General features: G+C 60.9%; 1 protein-coding gene across 3 annotated transcripts in view; it reads left to right on the forward strand.

The window, feature by feature from the left end:
- spef2 (sperm flagellar 2) overlaps positions 1-25,139 on the forward strand; it is a 941,194-nt gene that overhangs the window by 155,373 nt on the left and 760,682 nt on the right. For all 3 annotated transcript variants that reach the window (XM_072515585.1, XM_072515587.1, XM_072515586.1), the window contains exon 6: positions 8,689-8,762. In XM_072515585.1, the coding sequence (XP_072371686.1) occupies positions 8,689-8,762 (74 nt within the window). The remainder of the gene's footprint in view (positions 1-8,688; positions 8,763-25,139) is intronic.

Below are 25,139 nucleotides of genomic sequence, written 5' to 3' on the forward strand. Positions count from 1 at the left end.
CCCACAGACACCGCGCTCGCAGACACCGCGCTCACAGACACCGCGCTCACAGACACCGCGCTCACAGACACCGCGCTCACAGACACCGCGCCCACAGACACCGCGCCCACAGACACCGCGCCCACAGACACCGCACTCACAGACATCGCTCACAGACACCGCGCTCACAGACACCGCGCTCACAGACACCGCGCTCACAGACACCGCGCTCACAGACACCGCGCTCACAGACACCGCGCTCACAGACACCGCGCTCACAGACACCGCGCTCGCAGACACCGCGCTCACAGACACCGCGCCCACAGACACCGCGCCCACAGACACCGCACTCACAGACACCGCGCCCACAGACACCGCGCTCACAGACACCGCGCCCACAGACACCGCACTCACAGACACCGCGCTCACAGACACCGAGCTCACAGACACCGCGCTCACAGACACCGCGCTCACAGACACCGCGCCCACAGACACCGCGCTCACAGACACCGCGCCCACAGACACCGCGCTCACAGACACCGCGCCCACAGACACCGCGCTCACAGACACCGCGCTCACAGACACCGCGCCCACAGACACCGCGCCCACAGACACCGCGCCCACAGACACCGCGCCCACAGACACCGCGCCCACAGACACCGCGCCCACAGACACCGCGCTCACAGACACCGCGCCCACAGACACCGCGCCCACAGACACCGCGCCCACAGACACCGCGCTCACAGACACCGCGCTCACAGACACCGCGCTCACAGACACCGCGCTCGCAGACACCGCGCTCACAGACACCGCGCCCACAGACACCGCGCTCACAGACACCGCGCCCACAGACACCGCGCCCACAGACACCGCGCCCACAGACACCGCGCTCACAGTCACCGCGCTCACAGACACCGCGCTCACTGACACCGCGCTCACAGTCACCGCGCTCACAGACACCGCGCCCACAGACACCGCGCCCACAGACACCGCGCCCACAGACACCGCGCTCACAGACACCGCGCTCACAGACACCGCGCTCACAGGCACCGCGCTCACAGGCACCGCGCTCACAGACACCGCGCCCACAGACACCGCGCTCACAGACACCGCGCCCACAGACACCGCGCCCACAGACACCGCGCTCACAGACACCGCGCTCACAGACACCGCGCCCACAGACACCGCGCTCGCAGACATCGCTCACAGACACCGCGCCCACAGACACCGCGCTCACAGACACCGCGCCCACAGACACCGCGCCCACAGACACCACGCTCACAGACACCGCGCTCACAGACACCGCGCTCACAGACACCGCGCTCACAGACACCGCGCTCACAGACACCGCGCTCACAGACACCGCGCTCACAGACACCGCGCTCGCAGACATCGCTCACAGACACCGCGCCCACAGACACCGCGCTCACAGACACCGCGCCCACAGACACCGCGCCCACAGACACCGCGCTCACAGACACCGCGCTCACAGACACCGCGCTCACAGACACCGCGCTCGCAGACACCGCGCTCGCAGACACCGCGCCCACAGACACCGCGCCCACAGACACCGCGCCCACAGACACCGCGCTCACAGACACCGCGCTCACAGACACCGCGCCCACAGGCACCGCGCCCACAGACACCGCGCCCACAGACACCGCGCCCACAGACACCGCGCTCACAGACACCGCGCTCGCAGGCACCGCGCTCACAGACACCGCGCTCACAGACACCGCGCTCACAGGCACCGCGCTCACAGGCACCGCGCTCACAGACACCGCGCTCACAGGCACCGCGCTCACAGGCACCGCGCCCACAGACACCGCGCTCACAGACACCGCGCCCACAGACACCGCGCTCACAGACACCGCGCTCACAGACACCGCGCTCACAGACACCGCGATCACAGACACCGCGCCCACAGACACCGCGCTCGCAGACACCGCGCTCGCAGACACCGCGCTCACAGACACCGCGCTCACAGACACCGCGCTCACAGACACCGCGCCCACAGACACCGCGCTCACAGACACCGCGCCCGCAGACACCGCGCTCGCAGACACCGCGATCACAGACACCGCGCCCACAGACACCGCGCCCACAGACACCGCGCTCACAGACACCGCGCCCGCAGACACCGCGCTCGCAGACACCGCGATCACAGACACCGCGCCCACAGGCACCGCGCTCACAGACACCGCGATCACAGACACCGCGCCCACAGACACCGCGCCCACAGACACCGCGCTCACAGACACCGCGCTCACAGACACCGCGCCCACAGACACCGCGCCCACAGACACCGCGCTCACAGACACCGCGCTCACAGACACCGCGCTCACAGACACCGCGCTCGCAGACATCGCTCACAGACACCGCGCCCACAGACACCGCGCTCACAGACACCGCGCCCACAGACACCGCGCTCACAGACACCGCGCTCACAGACACCGCGCCCACAGACACCGCGCTCACAGACACCGCGCCCACAGACACCGCGCCCACAGACACCGCGCCCACAGACACCGCGCTCGCAGACATCGCTCACAGACACCGCGCCCACAGACACCGCGCTCACAGACATCGCTCACAGACACCGCGCCCACAGACACCGCGCTCACAGACACCGCGCCCACAGACACCGCGCCCACAGACACCGCGCTCACAGACACCGCGCTCACAGACACCGCGCTCACAGACACCGCGCTCACAGACACCGCGCTCACAGACACCGCGCTCACAGACACCGCGCTCACAGACACCGCGCTCACAGACACCGCGCTCACAGACACCGCGCCCACAGACACCGCGCCCACAGACACCGCGCTCACAGACACCGCGCTCACAGACACCGCGCTCACAGACACCGCGCTCACAGACACCGCGCTCACAGACACCGCGCTCGCAGACATCGCTCACAGACACCGCGCCCACAGACACCGCGCTCACAGACACCGCGCCCACAGACACCGCGCCCACAGACACCGCGCTCACAGACACCGCGCTCACAGACACCGCGCTCACAGACACCGCGCCCACAGACACCGCGCTCACAGACACCGCGCTCGCAGACATCGCTCACAGACACCGCGCCCACAGACACCGCGCTCACAGACACCGCGCCCACAGACACCGCGCCCACAGACACCGCGCCCGCAGACACCGCGCTCGCAGACACCGCGCTCGCAGACACCGCGCTCACAGACACCGCGCCCACAGACACCGCGCTCACAGACACCGCGCCCACAGACACCGCGCCCGCAGACACCGCGCTCGCAGACACCGCGCTCACAGACACCGCGCTCACAGACACCGCGCTCACAGGCACCGCGCCCACAGACACCGCGCTCACAGACACCGCGCTCACAGACACCGCGCTCACAGACACCGCGCCCACAGACACCGCGCCCACAGACACCGCGCCCACAGACACCGCGCTCACAGACACCGCGCTCACAGACACCGCGCCCACAGGCACCGCGCCCACAGACACCGCGCTCACAGACACCGCGCTCACTGACACCGCGCCCACAGACACCGCGCTCACAGGCACCGCGCTCACAGACACCGCGCCCACAGACACCGCGCCCACAGACACCGCGCTCACAGACACCGCGCTCACAGACACCGCGCTCACAGACACCGCGCTCACAGACACCGCGCTCACAGACACCGCGCTCACAGACACCGCGCCCACAGGCACCGCGCCCACAGACACCGCGCTCACAGACACCGCGCTCACTGACACCGCGCTCACAGACACCGCGCTCACAGGCACCGCGCTCACAGACACCGCGCCCACAGACACCGCGCCCACAGACACCGCGCTCACAGACACAGCGCTCACAGACACCGCGCTCACAGACACCGCGCTCACAGACACCGCGCTCACTGACACCGCGCTCGCAGGCACCGCGCTCGCAGACACCGCGCTCACTGACACCGCGCTCACAGACACCGCGCTCACAGACACCGCGCTCCCAGACACCGCGCCCACAGACACCGCGCCCACAGACACCGCGCTCACAGACACCGCGCTCACAGACACCGCGCCCACAGACACCGCGCTCACTGACACCGCGCTCACAGACACCGCGCTCACTGACACCGCGCTCGCAGACACCGCGCTCGCAGACACCGCGCTCACAGACACCGCGCTCACAGACACCGCGCTCACAGACACCGCGCCCACTGACACCGCGCTCACAGACACCGCGCCCACAGACACCGCGCTCACAGACACCGCGCTCACAGACACCGCGCCCACTGACACCGCGCTCACAGACACCGCGCCCACAGACACCGCGCTCACAGACACCGCGCCCACTGACACCGCGCTCACAGACACCGCGCCCACAGACACCGCGCTCACAGGCACCGCGCCCACAGACACCGCGCTCGCAGACACCGCGCTCGCAGACACCGCGCTCACAGACACCGCGCTCACAGACACCGCGCTCACAGACACCGCGCTCACAGGCACCGCGCTCACAGACACCGCGCTCACAGACATCGCGCTCACAGGCACCGCGCTCACAGACACCGCGCCCACAGACACCGCGCTCACAGACACCGCGCTCACAGACACCGCGCTCGCAGACACCGCGCTCACAGACACCGTGCTCACAGACACCGCGCTCGCAGACACCGCGCTCGCAGACACCGCGCTCACAGACACCGCGCCCACAGACACCGCGCCCACAGACACCGCGCCCACAGACACCGCGCTCACAGACACCGCGCCCACAGACACCGCGCCCACAGACACCGCGCTCACAGACACCGCGCTCGCAGACACCGCGCCCACAGACACCGCGCACACAGACACCGCGCTCGCAGACACCGCGCCCACAGACACCGCGCCCACAGGCACCGCGCCCACAGACACCGCGCTCACTGACACCGCGCCCACAGACACCGCGCCCACAGACACCGCGCCCACAGACACCGCGCACACAGACACCGCGCTCACTGACACCGCGCCCACAGACACCGCGCTCACAGGCACCGCGCTCACAGACACCGCGCCCACAGACACCGCGCTCACAGACACCGCGCTCACAGACACCGAGCACACAGACACCGCGCTCACAGACACCGCGCCCACAGACACCGCGCTCACAGGCACCGCGCTCACTGACACCGCGCCCACAGACACCGCGCTCACTGACACCGCGCTCACAGACACCGCGCTCACAGACACCGCGCTCACAGACACCGCGCCCACAGACACCGCGCTCACAGACACCGCGCTCACAGACACCGCGCTCACAGACACCGCGCACACAGACACCGCGCTCACTGACACCGCGCCCACAGACACCGCGCTCACAGACACCGCGCTCACAGGCACCGCGCTCACAGACACCGCGCCCACAGACACCGCGCTCACAGACACCGCGCTCACAGACACCGAGCACACAGACACCGCGCTCACTGACACCGCGCTCACAGACACCGCGCTCACAGACACCGCGCTCACTGACACCGCGCCCACAGACACCGCGCTCACAGGCACCGCGCTCACAGACACCGCGCCCACAGACACCGCGCTCACAGACACCGCGCTCACAGACACCGCGCCCACAGACACCGCGCCCACAGACACCGCGCTCACAGACACCGCGCTCACAGACACCGCGCCACAGACACCGCGCTCACAGACACCGCGCCCACAGACACCGCGCTCACAGACACCGCGCTCGCAGACACCGCGCCCACAGACACCGCGCCCACAGACACCGCGCACACAGACACCGCGCCCGCAGACACCGCGCTCGCAGACACCGCGCTCACAGACACCGCGCTCACAGGCACCGCGCTCACAGACACCGCGCCCACAGACACCGCGCCCACAGACACCGCGCCCACAGACACCGCGCTCACAGACACCGCGCTCACAGACACCGCGCTCACAGACACCGCGCCCACAGACACCGCGCCCACAGACACCGCGCCCACAGACACCGCGCTCACAGACACCGCGCTCGCAGACACCGCGCTCACAGACACCGCGCTCACAGACACCGCGCTCACAGACACCGCGCCCACAGGCACCGCGCCCACAGACACCGCGCTCACAGACACCGCGCTCACTGACACCGCGCTCACAGACACCGCGCTCACAGGCACCGCGCTCACAGACACCGCGCCCACAGACACCGCGCCCACAGACACCGCGCTCACAGACACAGCGCTCACAGACACCGCGCTCACAGACACCGCGCTCACAGACACCGCGCTCACTGACACCGCGCTCGCAGGCACCGCGCTCGCAGACACCGCGCTCACTGACACCGCGCTCACAGACACCGCGCTCACAGACACCGCGCTCCCAGACACCGCGCCCACAGACACCGCGCCCACAGACACCGCGCTCACAGACACCGCGCTCACAGACACCGCGCCCACAGACACCGCGCTCACTGACACCGCGCTCACAGACACCGCGCTCACTGACACCGCGCTCGCAGACACCGCGCTCGCAGACACCGCGCTCACAGACACCGCGCTCACAGACACCGCGCTCACAGACACCGCGCCCACTGACACCGCGCTCACAGACACCGCGCCCACAGACACCGCGCTCACAGACACCGCGCTCACAGACACCGCGCTCGCAGACACCGCGCTCGCAGACACCGCGCTCACAGACACCGCGCTCACAGACACCGCGCTCACAGACACCGCGCTCACAGGCACCGCGCTCACAGACACCGCGCTCACAGACATCGCGCTCACAGGCACCGCGCTCACAGACACCGCGCCCACAGACACCGCGCTCACAGACACCGCGCTCACAGACACCGCGCCCACAGACACCGCGCTCACAGGCACCGCGCTCACAGACACCGCGCCCACAGACACCGCGCTCACAGACACCGCGCTCACAGACACCGCGCTCGCAGACACCGCGCTCACAGACACCGTGCTCACAGACACCGCGCTCGCAGACACCGCGCTCGCAGACACCGCGCTCACAGACACCGCGCCCACAGACACCGCGCCCACAGACACCGCGCCCACAGACACCGCGCTCACAGACACCGCGCCCACAGACACCGCGCCCACAGACACCGCGCTCACAGACACCGCGCTCGCAGACACCGCGCCCACAGACACCGCGCACACAGACACCGCGCTCGCAGACACCGCGCCCACAGACACCGCGCCCACAGGCACCGCGCCCACAGACACCGCGCTCACTGACACCGCGCCCACAGACACCGCGCCCACAGACACCGCGCCCACAGACACCGCGCACACAGACACCGCGCTCACTGACACCGCGCCCACAGACACCGCGCTCACAGACACCACGCCCACAGGCACCGCGCTCACAGACACCACGCTCGCAGACACCGCGCTCACAGACACCGCGCTCACAGACACCGCGCTCACAGACACCACGCCCACAGGCACCGCGCTCACAGGCACCGCGCTCACAGACACCGCGCCCACAGACACCGCGCTCACAGACACCGCGCTCACAGACACCGAGCACACAGACACCGCGCTCACAGACACCGCGCCCACAGACACCGCGCTCACAGGCACCGCGCTCACTGACACCGCGCCCACAGACACCGCGCTCACTGACACCGCGCTCACAGACACCGCGCTCACAGACACCGCGCACACAGACACCGCGCTCACTGACACCGCGCCCACAGACACCGCGCTCACAGGCACCGCGCTCACAGACACCGCGCCCACAGACACCGCGCTCACAGACACCGCGCTCACAGACACCGAGCACACAGACACCGCGCTCACTGACACCGCGCTCACAGACACCGCGCTCACAGACACCGCGCTCACTGACACCGCGCCCACAGACACCGCGCTCACAGGCACCGCGCTCACAGACACCGCGCCCACAGACACCGCGCTCACAGACACCGCGCTCACAGACACCGCGCTCGCAGACACCGCGCCCACAGACACCGCGCCCACAGACACCGCGCACACAGACACCGCGCTCACTGACACCGCGCCCACAGACACCGCGCTCACAGGCACCGCGCTCACAGACACCGCGCCCACAGACACCGCGCTCACAGACACCGCGCCCACAGACACCGCGCTCACAGACACCGCGCCCACAGACACCGCGCTGTACTCGAACTATATCCTTTCCAGTCAATATTTGGAAAGTTAAAGTCTCCCATAATCACTACCCTGTTACTTTCGCTCATATCCAGAATCATCTTCGCCATCCTTTCCTCTACATCCCTAGAACTATTAGGAGGCCTATAAAAAACTCCCAACAGGGTGACCTCTCCTTTCCTGTTTCTAACTTCAGCCCATACTACCTCGGAAGAAGAGTCCCCATCTAGCATCCTCTCCGCCACCGTAATACTGCTCTTGACTAGCAGCGCCACACCTCCCCCTCTTTTGCCTCCTTCTCTGAGCTTACTAAAACACCTAAACCCCGGAACCTGCAACATACATTCCTGTCCCTGCTCTATCCATGTCTCCGAAATGGCCACAACATCGAAGTCCCAGGTACCAACCCATGCTGCCAGTTCCCCAACCTTATTTTGTATACTCCTGGCATTGAAGTAGACACACTTCGGGGGGCGGAGGGTCGGGTGGCGGAGGGTCGAGTGGGTGGAGGGTCGGGGGGGGTGGAGGGTCGCGGGGGGGGGCGGAGGGTCAGAGGACGGTTGAAGCATTCAATGCACTGACCTCTTTTTTTTCCAGCTGTTTCGGAATGAGATCCATGATTTTGAAGCAATATTGAAGAAGCTGGAGCCAATTGGTAAAGATCAGGAGAGGTGAGGAAATCAGTTGCAGCAAAAACTACAATTCCCAGCAGCAAATCCCAGCAAGCACTACAATTCCCAGCAGCAAATCCCAGCAAGCACTACAATTCCCAGCAGCAAATCCCAGCAAACACTACAATTCCCAGCAGCAAATCCCAGCAAACACTACAATTCCCAGCAGCAAATCCCAGCAGCAATTCCCAGCAAACACTACAATTCCCAGCAGCAGATCCCAGCAAACACTACAATTCCCAGCAGCAAATCCCAGCAAGCACTACAATTCCCAGCAGCAATTCCCAGCAAACACTACAATTCCCAGCAAACACTACAATTCCCAGCAGCAAATCCCAGCAAACACTACAATTCCCAGCAGCAAATCCCAGCAAACACTTCAAATCCCACAAGCCCCGCAGCGAATTCTACAAATCCCAGCACCAAGTCCCAACAACAAACACAGAAAACTTGGAAGATAGGAGCAGGAGGAGGCGGTTCAGACCTTCGAGACTATTTCGCATTTTTATTCTGATCATGGCTGATCCTCTATCTGAACACCACACTCCACGCACTCTCCCCTTCACGCCTTCAGAGTCTCTGATGTGACATCAATGAACATACGACGAGTAGTGAACTAAACTGAGGGTTTATTAAACTAAACAGAAAGCCTCCTGACCTCTGATCCCGAGCTGGGTCAGAGGCGGAGACCAGCCACCTGTATACCGAGCCCGAGGGGAGGCGGAGCCAGCCACCTTTATACCGAGCCCGAGGGGAGGCGGAGCCAGCCACCTTTATACCGGGCCCGAGGGGAGGCGGAGCCAGCCACCTTTATACCGAGCCCGAGGGGAGGCGGAGCCAGCCACCTTTATACCGAGCCCGAGGGGAGGCGGAGCCAGCCACCTTTATACCGGGCCCGAGGGGAGGCGGAGCCAGCCACCTTTATACCGGGCCCGAGGGGAGGCGGAGCCAGCCTCCTTTATACCGGGCCCGAGGGGAGGCGGAGCCAGCCTCCTTTATACCGAGCCCGAGGGGGACGGAGCCAGCCTCCTTTATACCGGGCCCGAGGGGAGGCGGAGCCAGCCTCCTTTATACAGAGCCCGAGGGGGACCGAGCCAGCCACCTTTATACCGGGCCCGAGGGGGGGCGGAGCCAGCCACCTTTATACCGGCCCCGAGGGGAGGCGGAGCCAGCCACCTTTATACCGGCCCCGAGGGGAGGCGGAGCCAGCCACCTTCATACCGGCCCCGAGGGGAACCGAGCCAGCCACCTTTATACCGGCCCCGAGGGGAGGCGGAGCCAGCCACCTTTATACCGAGCCCGAGGGGAGGCGGAGCCAGCCACCTTTATACCGGGCCCGAGGGGAGGCGGAGCCAGCCTCCTTTATACGGAGCCCGAGGGGAGGCGGAGCCAGCCACCTTTATACCGGCCCCGAGGGGAGGCGGAGCCAGCCACCTTCATACCGGCCCCGAGGGGGACCGAGCCAGCCACCTTTATACCGGCCCCGAGGGGAGGCGGAGCCAGCCTCCTTTATACCGAGCCCGAGGGGAGGCGGAGCCAGCCACCTTTACACCGGGCCCGAGGGGAGGCGGAGCCAGCCACCTTTATACCGAGCCCGAGGGGAGGCGGAGCCAGCCACCTTTATACTGAGCCGAAGGGGAGGCGGAGCCAGCCACCTTTATACCGGGCCCGAGGGGAGGCGGAGCCAGCCACCTTTATACTGAGCCGAAGGGGAGGCGGAGCCAGCCACCTTTATACCGGGCCCGAGGGGAGGCAGAGTCAGACACCTTTATACCGAGCCCGAGGGGAGGCGGAGCCAGCCTCCTTTATACAGAGCCCGAGGGGAGGCGGAGCCAGCCTCCTTTATACCGAGCCCGAGGGGAGGCGGAGCCAGCCTCCTTTAAACTGAGCCGAAGGGGAGGCGGAGCCAGCCACCTTTATACCGGGCCCGAGGGGAGGCGGAGCCAGCCACCTTCATACCGAGCCCGAGAGGAGGCAGAGCCAGCCTCCTTTATACCGAGCCCGAGGGGAGGCGGAGCCAGCCTCCTTTATACCGTGCCCGAGGGGAGGCGGAGCCAGCCACCTTTATACCGAGCCCGAGGGGAGGCGGAGCCAGCCTCCTTTATACCGGCCCCGAGGGGAGGCGGAGCCAGCCACCTTTATACCGAGCCCGAGGGGAGGCGGAGACCAGCCACCTTTATACCGAGCCCGAGGGGAGGCGGAGTCAGACACCTTTATACCGAGCCCGAGGGGAGGCGGAGCCAGCCTCCTTTATACAGAGCCCGAGGGGAGGCGGAGCCAGCCTCCTTTATACTGAGCCGAAGGGGAGGCGGAGCCAGCCACCTTTATACCGGGCCCGAGGGGAGGCGGAGTCAGACACCTTTATACCGAGCCCGAGGGGAGGCGGAGCCAGCCTCCTTTATACAGAGCCCGAGGGGAGGCGGAGCCAGCCTCCTTTATACTGAGCCGAAGGGGAGGCGGAGCCAGCCACCTTTATACCGGGCCCGAGGGGAGGCGGAGCCAGCCTCCTTTATACCGAGCCCGAGGGGAGGCGGAGCCAGCCTCCTTTATACAGAGCCCGAGGGGAGGTGGAGCCAGCCTCCTTTATACTGAGCCCAAGGGGAGGCGGAGCCAGCCACCTTTATACCGGGCCCGAGGGAGCGGAGCCAGCCACCTTTATACCGGGCCCGAGGGGAGGCGGAGCCAGCCACCTTTATACAGAGCCCGAGGGGAGGCGGAGCCAGCCACCTTTATACCGGGCCCGAGGGGAGGCGGAGCCAGCCACCTTTATACCGAGCCTGAGGGGAGGCGGAGCCAGCCTCCATTATACCGAGCCCGAGGGGAGGCGGAGCCAGCCACCTTTATACCGAGCCCGAGGGGAGGCGGAGTCAGACACCTTTATACCGAGCCCGAGGGGAGGCGGAGCCAGCCACCTTTATACCGAGCCCGAGGGGAGGCGGAGCCAGCCACCTATGTAACGGGCCCGAGGGGAGGCGGAGTCAGACACCTTTATACCGAGCCCGAGGGGAGGCGGAGACCAGCCACATTTATACCGAGCCCAAGGGGAGGCGGAGACCAGCCACATTTATACCGAGCCCGAGGGGAGGCGGAGCCAGCCACCTTTGTAACGGGCCCGAGGGAAGGCGGAGTCAGACACCTTTATACCGAGCCCGAGGGGAGGCGGAGCCAGCCACCTTTATACCGAGCCCGAGGGGGGGCGGAGCCAGCCACCTTTATACCGAGCCCGAGGGGGACGGAGCCAGCCTCCTTTATACCCAGCCTGAGGGGAGGCGGAGCCAGCCACCTTTATACCGAGCCCGAGGGGAGGCGGAGCCAGCCACCTTTATAACGGGCCCGAGGGGAGGCGGAGCCAGCCACCTTTATACGGAGCACGAAGGGAGGCGGAGCCAGCCACCTTCTTCCGAGCCCGAGGGGAGGCGGAGCCAGCCACCTTTATACCGAGCCCGAGGGGAGGCGGAGCCAGCCACCTTCTTCCGAGCCCGAGGGGAGGCGGAGCCAGCCACCTTCTTCCGAGCCCGAGGGGAGGCGGAGCCAGCCACCTTTATACCCAGCCCGAGGGGAGGCGGAGCCAGCCACCTTTATACCGAGCCCGATGGGAGGCGGAGCCAGCCACCTTTATACCGAGCCCTAGGGGAGGCGGAGCCAGCCACCTTTATACCGGACCCGAGGGGAGGCGGAGCCAGCCACCTTTATACCGGGCCCGAGGGGAGGCGGAGCCAGCCACCTTTATACCGGGCCCGAGGGGAGGCGGAGCCAGCCACCTTTATACCGAACCCGAGGGGAGGCGGAGACAGCCACCTTTATACCGAGCCCGAGGGGAGGTGGAGCCAGCCACCTTTATACCGGGCCCGAGGGGAGGCGGAGCCAGCCACCTTTATACCGAGCCCGAGGGGGGGCGGAGCCAGTCACCTTTATACCGAGCCCGAGGGGGGGTGGAGCCAGCCACCTTTATACCGGGCCCGAGGGGAGGCGGAGCCAGCCACCTTTATACCGAACCCGAGGGGAGGCGGAGCCAGCCACCTTTATACCGAGCCCGAAGGGAGGCGGAGCCAGCCACCTTTATACCGAGCCCGAGGGGGGGCGGAGCCAGTCACCTTTATACCTGGCCTGAGGGGAAGCGGAGCCAGCCACCTTTATACCGAGCCCGAGGGGAGGCGGAGCCAGCCATCTTTATACCGAGCCCGAGGGGAGGCGGAGCCAGCCACCTTTATACCGGGCCCGAGGGGAGGCGGAGCCAGCCACCTTTATACCGAGCCCGAGGGGGACGGAGCCAGCCTCCTTTATACCGAGCCCGAGGGGGACGGAGCCAGCCACCTTTATACCGAGCCCGAGGGGAGGCGGAGCCAGCCACCTTTATACCGAGCCCGAGGGGGACGGAGCCAGCCTCCTTTATACCGAGCCCGAGGGGGACGGAGCCAGCCACCTTTATACGGAGCCCGAGGGGAGGCGGAGCCAGCCACCTTTATACCGGGCCCGAGGGGAGGCGGAGCCAGCCACCTTTATACCGAGCCCGAGGGGAGGCGGAGCCAGCCACCTTTATACCGAGCCTGAGGGGGACGGAGCCAGCCACCTTTATACCGAGCCCGAGGGGAGGCGGAGCCAGCCACCTTTATACCGGGCCCGAGGGGAGGCGGAGCCAGCCTCCTTTATACCGAGCCCGAGGGGAGGCGGAGACCAGCCACCTTTATACCGAGCCCGAGGGGAGGCGGAGCCAGCCACCTTTATACCGAGCCCGAGGGGAGGCGGAGCCAGCCACCTTTATACCGAGCCCGAGGGGAGGCGGAGCCAGCCACCTTTATACCGAGCCCGAGGGGAGGCGGAGCCAGCCACCTTTATACCGAGCCCGAGGGGAGGCGGAGCCAGCCTCCTTTATACCGAGCCCGAGGGGAGGCGGAGCCAGCCACCTTTATACCGAGCCCGAGGGGAGGCGGAGCCAGCCACCTTTATACCGAGCCCGAGGGGAGGCGGAGCCAGCCACCTTTATACCGGGCCCGAGGGGAGGCGGAGCCAGCCACCTTTATACCGAGCCCGAGGGGAGGCGGTGCCAGCCTCCTTTATACCGAGCCCGAGGGGAGGCGGAGCCAGCCACCTTTATACCGAGCCCGAGGGGAGGCGGAGCCAGCCACCTTTATACCGAACCCGAGCGGAGCGGAGCCAGCCACCTTTATACCGAACCCGAGCGGAGCGGAGCCAGCCACCTTTATACCGAGCCCGAGGGGAGGCGGAGCCAGCCACCTTTATACCGGGCCTGAGGGGGGCGGAGCCATCGGGCAGTGGTTTACCACATTACATAGAACACAATGGCAGTTTACCACAATACACATATTATACAATCCAGTGGTTTACCACATTCACCCACTGTTTAAAAAAAGAGTCCAGCGGGGGTGAAGTGGGCTTAAAGATCGAGTCTGTTGAGGGCTTTGACCTTCCGCCGTGATCGCCTCAGTCCCGGCTGTGGTGTGGGCACCGGGTCGAGACCTGCGCGTCGGGGAGCATGAAGTCCTCTTCTTCACCCAGTAGTTGAGTCGGTGGAGGGGGGCGGTGTGTGGGCGGGGGTGGTGGTGATGGTCGCTGGGGACCCTGCAGGTGCCAAATCCCGGGGGAGACTGTGTCCTGCCGCCCGTCCTGATTGTGCCACGTAGGCCTATTGTGGGTTGGCAGGAGGAGCAGGATCTTCTCGACGAGGGGGTCTGATTTATGGCTCCTCGCATGCTTCCGGAGGAGGACGGGCCCTGGGACTGTCAGCCAGGGCGGGAGCGAGACCCCGGAGGTGGACTTCCTGGGGAAGACAAACATTCATTCGTGAGGTGTCTCGTTGGTGGCGGTACACAGGAGCGACCGGATGGAGTGGAGTGCATCGAGAAGGACCTCCTGCCAGCAGGAGACTGGGAGACTTCTAGACCGTAGGGCCAGGAGGACGGACTTCCAGACCATCGCGTTCTCCCTCTCCACCTGTCCGTTGCCCTGGGGGTTGTAGCTGGTCGTCCTGCTGGAGGCGATGCTCTTGCTGAGCAGGAACTGACGCAACTCGTCGCTCATGAAGTAGGAACCCCGATCGCTATGGATGTAGGTGGGGTATAATTGATTGATTATATTGAGCTCTCCAGGGGCTGTTGCTGGCCTCGATGACGCCTTCCCGAAGCAACCGCTGGACCTCGGACCATGATGAAGGCCTTATCCTGGATGCTGTACCGTCTGCTCCTGGAGGCGACGGGTTTGCAATCTGGAGTTAGACTGGTAAAGAGGGAAGGAGGATCGACCTTCAGGGTCGCGAGGCCGCACACCGTGAGGGGTGGTAAGGGTCCGCCGAATTTAAGAGTCAGGCTCTGGAGGTTACACTGAAAATCCAGGCCAAGGATAAGTGCAGCGCAGAGGTTAGGGAGGACGTAGAGGCGAAAACCGTGGAACTCTACGCCTTGGACTGTGAGCATGACCGTGGAGTACTTCCGGATCGCTACGCGATGGGATCCGGAGGCCAGGGAGATACTTTGATTGGTAGGGTGTACCTTAAGGGAGCAGCGCCTTACCGTATTTGGATGTACAAAGCTCTCGGTGCTCCCGTAGTCCAGTAGGCAGGAGGTCACGTGGCCGTTGACTTTCACGCTGGTGGATGCGTTGGTCAGTCGGGTAGTGAGGCGGCCGCTGCGTCGGGATCCTGAAACGCCGTTGGTCTCCGTGTGCTGCGGGGTGGACAAGATGGCGACGCCCTCCGGTCCAGGAGATTACAAAATGGCGGCGCCCATGAAACGCACTTGTTGTGCGGGGGAGAAGATGGCGGCGCCCATTGCTCGCACATGGCCTGGGGAGGAGAGGAGGATAGCGGCGGGGGGTGTTTTTGTTGGCCGCAAAAATAGGATCGGGGCCCCCCAGAGATCACTGGCTGGCGCGTAGCGCAGGCGTACTGGGTGGGTAGCCCCCCCGCTGGGGCGGCTGCCTGTGGGGCCCATGAAGCGTAGGAGGAGTGAGCCGCGCAGTTGGGGGCGCAGGACTGGACATTGCGCAGGGCGACCGTCATGGAGAGTGCTAGTGTTTTAGTCTCTGCGAGGTCACGCGTGGCCCCTTCTAGGAGCCGCTGCCTGATAACATCGGACCCAATCCCAGTCACAAAAGTGTCCCTCATAAGGAGATCTGAGTGCTCCTTAGCTGTAACGTCCTGGCAGTCACAGTCCCGAACTAGTGGGATCAGGGCCCTCCAGAAGTCCTCGATTGACTCATCAGGTAGTTGAGTACACGTTGCGAGTGCGTGTCTGGCGAAGAGCGTGTTCGTCTTCTGCTCATAACTCTCTCTTTGAGTCGAGTCATAGCGTCAGCGTAATTGGGCGCATCCTGGATCAGCGGGAAGACTTTGGAGCTGAGTCTGGAGTACAATATTTGAATCTTCTGAGCCTCTGGGACGGGGTTGGTGCCGCGTTGATAAACGCTTCAAAACAAGCTAGCCAGTGCTGGACGTCCTTTCTGGCATCGCCTGTGTGTGGATCCAGCTGCAGTCGATCTGGTTCAATCCGGAGGTCCATCTTCTGAATCTGATACTAATAAATTGAGGCACGATCAATTTGACTGGAGACGAAGTTGAATCCAAACTCAAACTGAGGCTTTATTAGTATCTGAAGTGTGGCCTCCTACAGCAGCTGACGAAATGGCTGTGAGCTTGAGGCCACGCATATTTATAACCCGGCTCCTGGGCGGAGCTAGCATGCAGGGGCCACAGGTGAACCTGTAGTACAAGAGAAGGAGAGAGAGAGAGAGACTGACTGTGTGAGAGAGAGAGAGAGAGAGAGAGCGAGGGAGAGAGAGAGAGACTGAATGTGAGAGAGAGATTGACTGTGATCCGACCATCAATTCACTCGAGACAAGAGTAAAAGTAAACCGTGGCTTTAATCAACTTAGAACAGTGCCTGCCTGCGACTGATACAATACTGTGTGCCGCCTACAGGTTGACTGCTCTTTATAACCCCCCCTCAAGGGGAGGAGCCATGGACGGAGTCCATACGTGTCCCAACATGTTCCCCTATGGATGATGCCATACAATGGCCCATAGGTGGAGCCCACAAGGGCAACAACATAGCACAGATACAAATACAAAGGGCAAAGCCTGGTACTGATACAGTGGTGGATTATTGGTATAATACATTCACCACATTCACCCCCTGTTAAAAAAAATGAAGTCCGGCGGGGGTGACGGGTTCATAAGTTCAGCCGGTCCGGCGCACGGATTGTGCGCTGTGATCGCCGAAGCTCTGGCGTCGGTGCTGGCCCGGGTGTCAAGCTCGCCCGTGCTGGCATCGGTAGCGAGGGCGCCAGTGCGGGTACAGACGTGGACTCCGGGAGTGTCTCTTCTGAGTTTCATTCCTGTGGACCGGTGAAGGGGGAATGGCGGGTGGGAGGGGGTGCGGGTGCCATAAAGGGGCGGGGGCGCTGGTCATGGTAGGTTTGGGCAGGATATAGTGGAGGGGCGGTGGTGGTGGTCGTGGAACCGACAGGCGCCAGGTCCCGGAGGGAGACCGTATCTTGTCGGCCGTTGGGGTGTTCGATATAAGCGTACTGGGGGTTTGAGTGTAGGAACTGGACCCTCTCTACCAGAGAGGCCTTTTGGCTCCTGACGTGTTTTCTGAGTAGGACTGGCCCCGGTGTCGTCAGCCAGGGCGGAAGCGAGACCCCGGAGGTGGATTTCCTGGGGGAAAAAAAATAGGCGGTCATGAGGGGTCTCGTTTGTGGCCGTGCAAAGGAGCAACCTAATGGAGTGGAGCGCGTCGGGGAGGACCTCCTGCCAGCGAGAAACTGGGAGATTCCTGGACCGCAGGGTCAGTAGGACGGTCTTCCAGACCGTCGCGTTCTCCCTCTCCGCCTGCCCGTTTCCCCGGGGGTTGTAGCTCGTAGTCGTGCTCGAGACAATGCCCTTACTGAGCAGGTACTGACGCAGTTCGTCGCTCATGAACGACGAGCCCCGGTCACTTTGAACATAATTGGGGAAACCAAACAGGTTGAAGACACTATGTAGGGCCTTAATGACAGTGGATGTAGTCATATCGGGGCAGGGGATTGCAAAGGGGAAACGGGAATACTCGTCAACGACGTTGAGGAAATACGTGTTGCGGTCGGTGGAGGGGAGGGGCCCTTTGAAGTCGATACTGAGGCGCTCAAAGGGCCGGGACACCTTCACCAGGTGGGCCTTATCCAGTCGATAGAAGTGCGGTTTACACTCCACACATATTGGGCAGTCCCTGGTCATGCCCCTGATCTCCTCGGTGGAGTAGGGCAGGTTGCGGGCCTTGATGTAGTGGAGAAGCCGGGTGACCCCCGGGTGGCAGAGGTCATCGTTGATAGCCTGAAGTCGGTCATCGTGCGCGCTGGCGCATGTGTCGCAGGACAGGGCATCTGGGGACTCGTTGAGCTTCCCAAGGACGATATACGGTATCGTAATTATAGGTGGAGAGTTCGATTCTCCGCCTCAAGATCTTATCGTTCTTGATTTTGCCCCGCTGTGTGTTGTCAAACATAAAGGCTACCGATCGTTGGTCGTTGACGAAGGTAAACCTCCTACCAGCGAGGTAGTGCCTCCACTGCCGCACGGCTTCCACGATGGCTTGGGCTTCTTTTTCAACCGAGGAGTGTCGAATTTTAGAGGAGGTGAGGGTGCGCGAAAAAAAACTCCACCGGCCTGCCTGCTTGGTTGAGGGTGGCGGCGAGAGCGACCTCTGAGGCATCGCTCTCCACTTGGAAGGTGACGGACTCGTCCACCGCACGCATTGCGGCTTTGGTGATATCCGCCTTGATGCAGCTGAGGGCCTAGCGGGCCTCAGCCGCCAGTGGGAAGATGGTGGCCTTGATTAGTGGGCGGGCTTTGTCCGCATAGAACCCGAGGCACCTCTTCAGGGCCTTGGGGCAGTGATGGAGAGGGAGTTGTAGGAGGGGGGCAGATGGTCTGGGCCGGGCCCTAGGACCCCGTTTTCCACGACGTAGCCGAGGATGGCTAGTCTGGTCGTGCGGGAAACGCATTCCTCCTTGTTGTAGGTGAGATTGAGGGTTTGGGCGGTTTGGAGAAATCGGTGGAGGTTGGCGTCGTGGTCCTGCTGATCATGTCCGCAGATGGTGACGTTGTCCAAGTACGGAAATGTGGCCCGCAGCCCGTACTGGTCCACCATTCGGTCCATTGTTCTTTGGAACACCGAGTACTTGGGACTACGATGTGGTGGCCATCACGGAAACTTGGATAGAAGAGGGGCAGAAATGGTTGTTGGAGGTCCCTGGTTATAGATGTTTCAATAAGATTAGGGAGGGTGGTAAAAGAGGTGGGGGGGGTGGCATTATTAATTAGAGATAGTATAACAGCTGCAGAAAGGCAGTTAGAGGAGTATCACCCTATTGAGGTAGTATGGGTTGAAGTCAGAAATAGGAAAGGAGCAGTCACCTTGTTAGGAGTTTTCTATAGGCCCCCCAATAGTAGCAGAGATGTGGAGGAACAGATTGGGAAACAGATTTTGGAAAGGTGCAGAAGTCATAGGGTAGTAGTCATGGGCGACTTTAACTTCCCAAATATTGAGTGGAAACTCTTTAGATCAAATAGTTTGGATGGGGTGGTGTTTGTGCAGTGTGTCCAGGAAGCTTTTCTAACACAGTATGTAGATTGTCCGACCAGAGGAGGGGCAATATTGGATTTAGTACTGTGTAATGAACCAGGGCAAGTGATAGATTTGTTAGTGGGGGAGCATTTTGGAGATAGTGACCACAATTCTGTGACTTTCACTTTGGCAATGGAGAGGGATAGGTACGTGCAACAGGGCAAGGTTTACAATTGGGGGAAGGGTAAATACGATGTTGTCAGACAAGAATTGAAGTGCATAAGTTGGGAACATAGGCTGGCAGGGAAGGACACAAGTGAAATGTGGAACTTGTTCAGGGAACAGGTGCTACGTGTCCTTGATATGTATGTCCCTGTCAGGCAGGGAAGAGATGGTCGAGTGAGGGAACCATGGTTGACAAGAGAGGTTGAATGTCTTGTTAAGAGGAAAAAGGTGACTTATGTAAGGCTGAGGAAACAAGGTTCAGACAGGGCATTGGAGGGATACAAGATAGCCAGGAGGGAACTGAAGAAAGGGATTAGGAGAGCTAAGAGAGGGCATGAACAATCTTTGGCGGGTAGGATCAAGGAAAACCCCAAGGCCTTTTACACATATGTGAGAAATATGAGAATGACTAGAGCGAGGGTAGGTCCGATCAAGGACAGTAGCGGGAGATTGTGTATTGAGTCTGAAGAGATAGGAGAGGTCTTGAATGAGTACTTTTCTTCTGTATTTACAAATGAGAGGGTGATATTGTTGGAGAGGACAGTGTGAAACAGATTGGTAAGCTCGAGGAAATACTTATTAGGAAGGAAGATGTGTTGGGCATTTTGAAAAACTTGAGGATAGACAAGTCCCCCGGGCCTGACGGGATATATCCAAGGATTCTATGGGAAGCAAGAGATGAAATTGCAGAGCCGTTGGCAATTATCTTTTCGTCCTCACTGTCAACAGGGGTGGTACCAGGGGATTGGAGAGTGGCGAATGTCGTGCCCCTGTTCAAAAAAGGAACTAGGGATAACCCTGGGAATTACAGGCCAGTTAGTCTTACTTCGGTGGTAGGCAAAGTAATGGAAAGGGTACTGAAGGATAGGATTTCTGAGCATCTGGAAAGACACTGCTTGATTAGGGATAGTCAGCACGGATTTGTGAGGGGTAGGTCTTGCCTTACAAATCTTATTGAATTCTTTGAGGAGGTGACCAAGCATGTGGATGAAGGTAAAGCAGTGGATGTAGTGTACATGGATTTTAGTAAGGCATTTGATAAAGTTCCCCATGGTAGGCTTCTGCACAAAGTAAGGAGGCATGGGATAGTGGGAAATTTAGCCAGTTGGATAACGAACTGGCTAACCGATAGAAGTCAGAGAGTGGTGGTGGATGGCAAATATTCAGCCTGGATCCCAGTTACCAGTGGTGTACCGCAGGGATCAGTTCTGGGTCCTCTGCTGTTTGTGATTTTCATTAATGACTTGGATGAGGGAGTTGAAGGGTGGGTCAGTAAATTTGCAGACGATACGAAGATTGGTGGAGTTGTGGATAGTAAGGAGGGCTGTTGTCGGCTGCAAAGAGACATAGATAGGATGCAGAGCTGGGCTGAGAAGTGGCAGATGGAGTTTAACCCTGAAAAGTGTGAGGTTGTCCATTTTGGAAGGACAAATATGAATGCGGAATACAGGGTTAACGGTAGAGTTCTTGGCAATGTGGAGGAGCAGAGAGATCTTGGGGTCTATGTTCATACATCTTTGAAAGTTGCCACTCAAGTGGATAGAGCTGTGAAGAAGGCCTATGGTGTGCTCGCGTTCATTAACAGAGGGATTGAATTTAAGAGCCGTGAGGTGATGATGCAGCTGTACAAAACTTTGGTAAGGCCACATTTGGAGTACTGTGTACAGTTCTGGTCACCTCATTTTAGGAAGGATGTGGAAGCTCTGGAAAAGGTGCAAAGAAGATTTACCAGGATGTTGCCTGGAATGGAGAGTAGGTCTTACGAGGAAAGGTTGAGGGTGCTAGGCCTTTTCTCATTAGAGCGGAGAAGGATGAGGGGCGACTTGATAGAGGTTTATAAGATGATCAGGGGAATAGATCGAGTAGACAGTCAGAGACTTTTTCCCCGGGTGGAACACACCATTACAAGGGGACATAAATTTAAGGTGAAAGGTGGAAGATATAGGAGGGATATCAGAGGTAGGTTCTTTACCCAGAGAGTAGTGGGGGCATGGAATGCACTGCCTGTGGAAGTAGTTGAGTCGGAAACATTAGGGACCTTCAAGCAGCTATTGGATAGGTACATGGATTACGGGAAAATGATATAGTGTAGATTTATTTGTTCTTAAGGGCAGCACGGTAGCATTGTGGATAGCACAATTGCTTCACAGCTCCATGGTCCCAGGTTCGATTCCGGCTTGGGTCATTGTCTGTGCGGAGTCTGCACGTCCTCCCCGTGTCTGCGTGGGTTTCCTCCGGGTGCTGCGGTTTCCTCCCACAGTCCAAAGATGTGCGGGTTAGGTGAATTGGCCAATGATAAATTGCCCTTAATGTCCAAATTGCCCTTGGTGTTGGGTGGAGGTGTTGAGTTTGGGTGGGGTGCTCTTTCCGGGGGCTGGTGCAGACTCGGGGGGCCGAGTGGCCTCCTTCTGCGCTGTGGGTTCGATGATAATTTATGATTAATCTAGGTCAAAGGTTTGGCACAACATCGTGGGCCGAAGGGCCTGTTCTGTGCTGTATTTTCTATGTTCTATGTTCTATGTCTCCGTTCGTGACGCCAAAGGGGACCCGGAGGAAGTGGAAAAGGCGGCCGTCTGCCTCAAACGCCGTGTTGTGGCGGTCCCCCGGGCGGATTGGGAGCTGGTGGTACGCAGACTTCAGATCCACCGTGGAGAACACCCGGTAGTGCGCGATCTGGTTTACCATGTCTGCGATCTGGGGAAGGGGTACGCATCGAGTCGCGTGTACCGGTTTATGGTTTGGCTGTAATCAACAACCAGGGGCTATTGCTGGCCTTGGTGACTCCCTACCGCAAGAGACGCTGGACCTCTGACCTAATAAAAGTCCTGTCCTGTATGCTATACCGCCTACTGGGAGCACATATAATTTAAGGTTTGCGTACTCGGCGCCCTGTATTGCTCGGGTTGCGGTAGTGCACCCTTGGATCTGCACCGAGTGCGACCCAGAGGCGAGGGAGATCGTTCGGTCCGCCGGGAAAATTGGGAGTGAGGAGCATCTTACCATGTCCGGGTGAATGAAGCTCTCGGTGCTCCCGGAGTCGAAGAGGCAGGGCGTCTCGTGTCTGTTTACCCGGACGGTGATCATGGAGCTCCGGAGGTGTTTGGGTCGCGACCGGTCCAGAGTGACCGCGCTGAGTTGCGGGTAGCCGGCGTGGTCGGAGGTGCTGGGGCGGCTCTGCGATGGCTGCCCTTGTTGATCGTACGTGTCGAGCGGCGTAGCAGATGGCGGCCCCCATGGATCGCACGAGGCTGATGAGGGGGGGGGGGTGGGGGGGAGTTGGCAGACACGCTGCCACGCTGCGGGGTCTACGGGCCTGTGAGTCTGAGGATCGGGCCTGTGAATTAGAGTTCCTAGACCTGGCCAGGCAGACTTTGGTGAAATGTCCTTTTCCCCCGCAGCTGCTGCAGTTTGCATTACGGGCCGGGCAGCGCTGCCGGGGGTGTTGGGACTGGCCGCAGAAATAGCAGGGTAGCCCCCCATGATGGGCGAGCGGCCGCGTGGCACAGGCCTGGGGTAGTCTGTGGTCGGGGGTCCACGAGGGGGTCGCGTGGTCAACCAGGAATGCGGTAAGGCTCTGGAACGCTACTTCCAGAGAGGAGGCTAACTTTACTGTCTCATCCAGGTCCAGGGCCCCCTTTTCGAGTAGGTGCTGTCTCACGTAATTAGACTGGACTCCCGCCACGTAGACGTCTCGGACGGCGAGTTCAATATGCTGAGTGGCCGTAACGGCCTGGTAATTGCAGTTGCGTGCGAGGGCTTTGAGATCGCGTAGGTAGTCATCTAGCGACTCCCCGGGACGCTGGCGGCGAGTGGTGAGGATGTGTCGCGCGTAGACCTCGTTCACGGGCCGTACATAGAGGCGTTTGAGCATCGCGAGGGCTTCTGTGTAGGAGGAGGCCTCGTCGAGTTGGACAGAGATTCGATGGCTCACCCGTGCGTGGAGGAGGCTCAGCTTCTGTTTGTCGGTGACGGAAGGCGAGGAGGCGGCTGCGAGATAGGCCTTGAAGCAGCAGAGCCAGTGCGAAAAAATTTCTTTCACCTCCACGGCCTGCGGATCGAGTTCCAGTCGGTCAGGTTTGAGGACCGATTCCATAGTTGCGTTTAAGTTGATTCAATTGATCCGACCATCAATTCACTCGAGACAAGAGTAAAAGTAAACCATGGCTTTAATCAACTTAGAACAGTGCCTGCCTGCGACTGATACAGTACTGTGCGCCGCCTACAGGTCGACTGCTCTTTATAGCCCCCCTCAAGGGGAGGAGCCATGAGTGGAGTCCATACGTGTCCCAACATGTTCCCCTGTGGATGATGCCATACAATGGCCCATAGGTGGAGCCCACAAGGGCAACAACATAGCACAGATACAATGGTGGATTATTGGTATTATACATTCACCACAGACTGACTGTGAGATAGAGAGGGAGACGGAAGAAGGTGGAAGAGAGTATGTCCGGGGTGCGTGGGGTCCTTAATTATGCTGGCTGCCTTTCTGAAGCAGCGGGAATTATAGACAGAGTCAATGGATGGGAGGCCGGTTTGCGTGATGGACTGGGCTACATTCACAACCTTTTGTCGTTTCCTGCGGTCTTGGGCAGAGCAGGCTCCATACCAGGCTGTGATAGAACCAGAAAGAATGCTTTCTCTGGGGCATCTGTAAAAGTTGGTGAGGGTCGTAGCCGACATGCCAAATTTCCTCAGTCTTCTGAGAAAGTAGAGTTGTTGGTGGGCTTTCTTAACTATAGTGTCGGCATGGGGGGACCAGGACAGGCTGTTGGTGATCTGGACACCTAAAAACGTGAAGCTCTCGACCCTTTCTCCTTCGTTCCCATTGATGTAGACAGGGGCATGTTCTCCACTACGCTTCCTGAAGTCGATGACAATCTCCTTCATTTTGTTGACATTGAGGGAGAGATTATTGTCATCGCACCAGTTCACCAGATTCTCTATCTCATTCCTGTGCTCTATCTCGTCATTGTTTGAAATCCCATCCACTACGGTGGTGTCATCAGCAAATTTGAAAATCGAGTTGGAGGGGAATTTGGCCACACAGTCATAGGTGACTGTGAGATAGAGAGAGAGAGAGAGAGACTGACTGTGAGAGAGAGACAGATTGTGAGATAGAGCGAGAGAGAGACTGACTGTGAGATAGCGAGAGAGAGAGACTGACTGTGAGAGAGAGAGAGACTAACTGTGTGAGAGAGAGACAGAGACTGACTGTGAGAGAGAGAGAGAGAGAGACTGACTGTGAGAGAGAGAGAGAGAGACTGTCTGTGAGATAGCGAGAGAGAGAGACTGACTGTGAGAGAGAGAGAGACTAACTGTGTGAGAGAGAGACAGAGACTGACTGTGAGAGAGAGAGAGAGAGACTGACTGTGAGAGAGAGAGAGAGGGAGAGACTGACTGAGATAGAGAGAGAGAGAGACTGACTGTGAGAGAGAGAGAGAGAGAGAGACTGTCTGTGAGAGAGAGAGAGACTGTCTGTGAGAGAGAGAGAGACTGTCTGTGAGAGAGATGGTCTGTGAGAGAGAGAGACTGTCTGTGAGAGAGAGCGAGAGAGAGACTGACTGTGAGATAGAGAGAGCGAGAGAGACTG

The sequence above is a fragment of the Scyliorhinus torazame genome, chromosome 9 (genome assembly GCF_047496885.1).
Source record: "Scyliorhinus torazame isolate Kashiwa2021f chromosome 9, sScyTor2.1, whole genome shotgun sequence".
NCBI classification, from domain to species: Eukaryota; Metazoa; Chordata; class Chondrichthyes; order Carcharhiniformes; family Scyliorhinidae; genus Scyliorhinus; species Scyliorhinus torazame.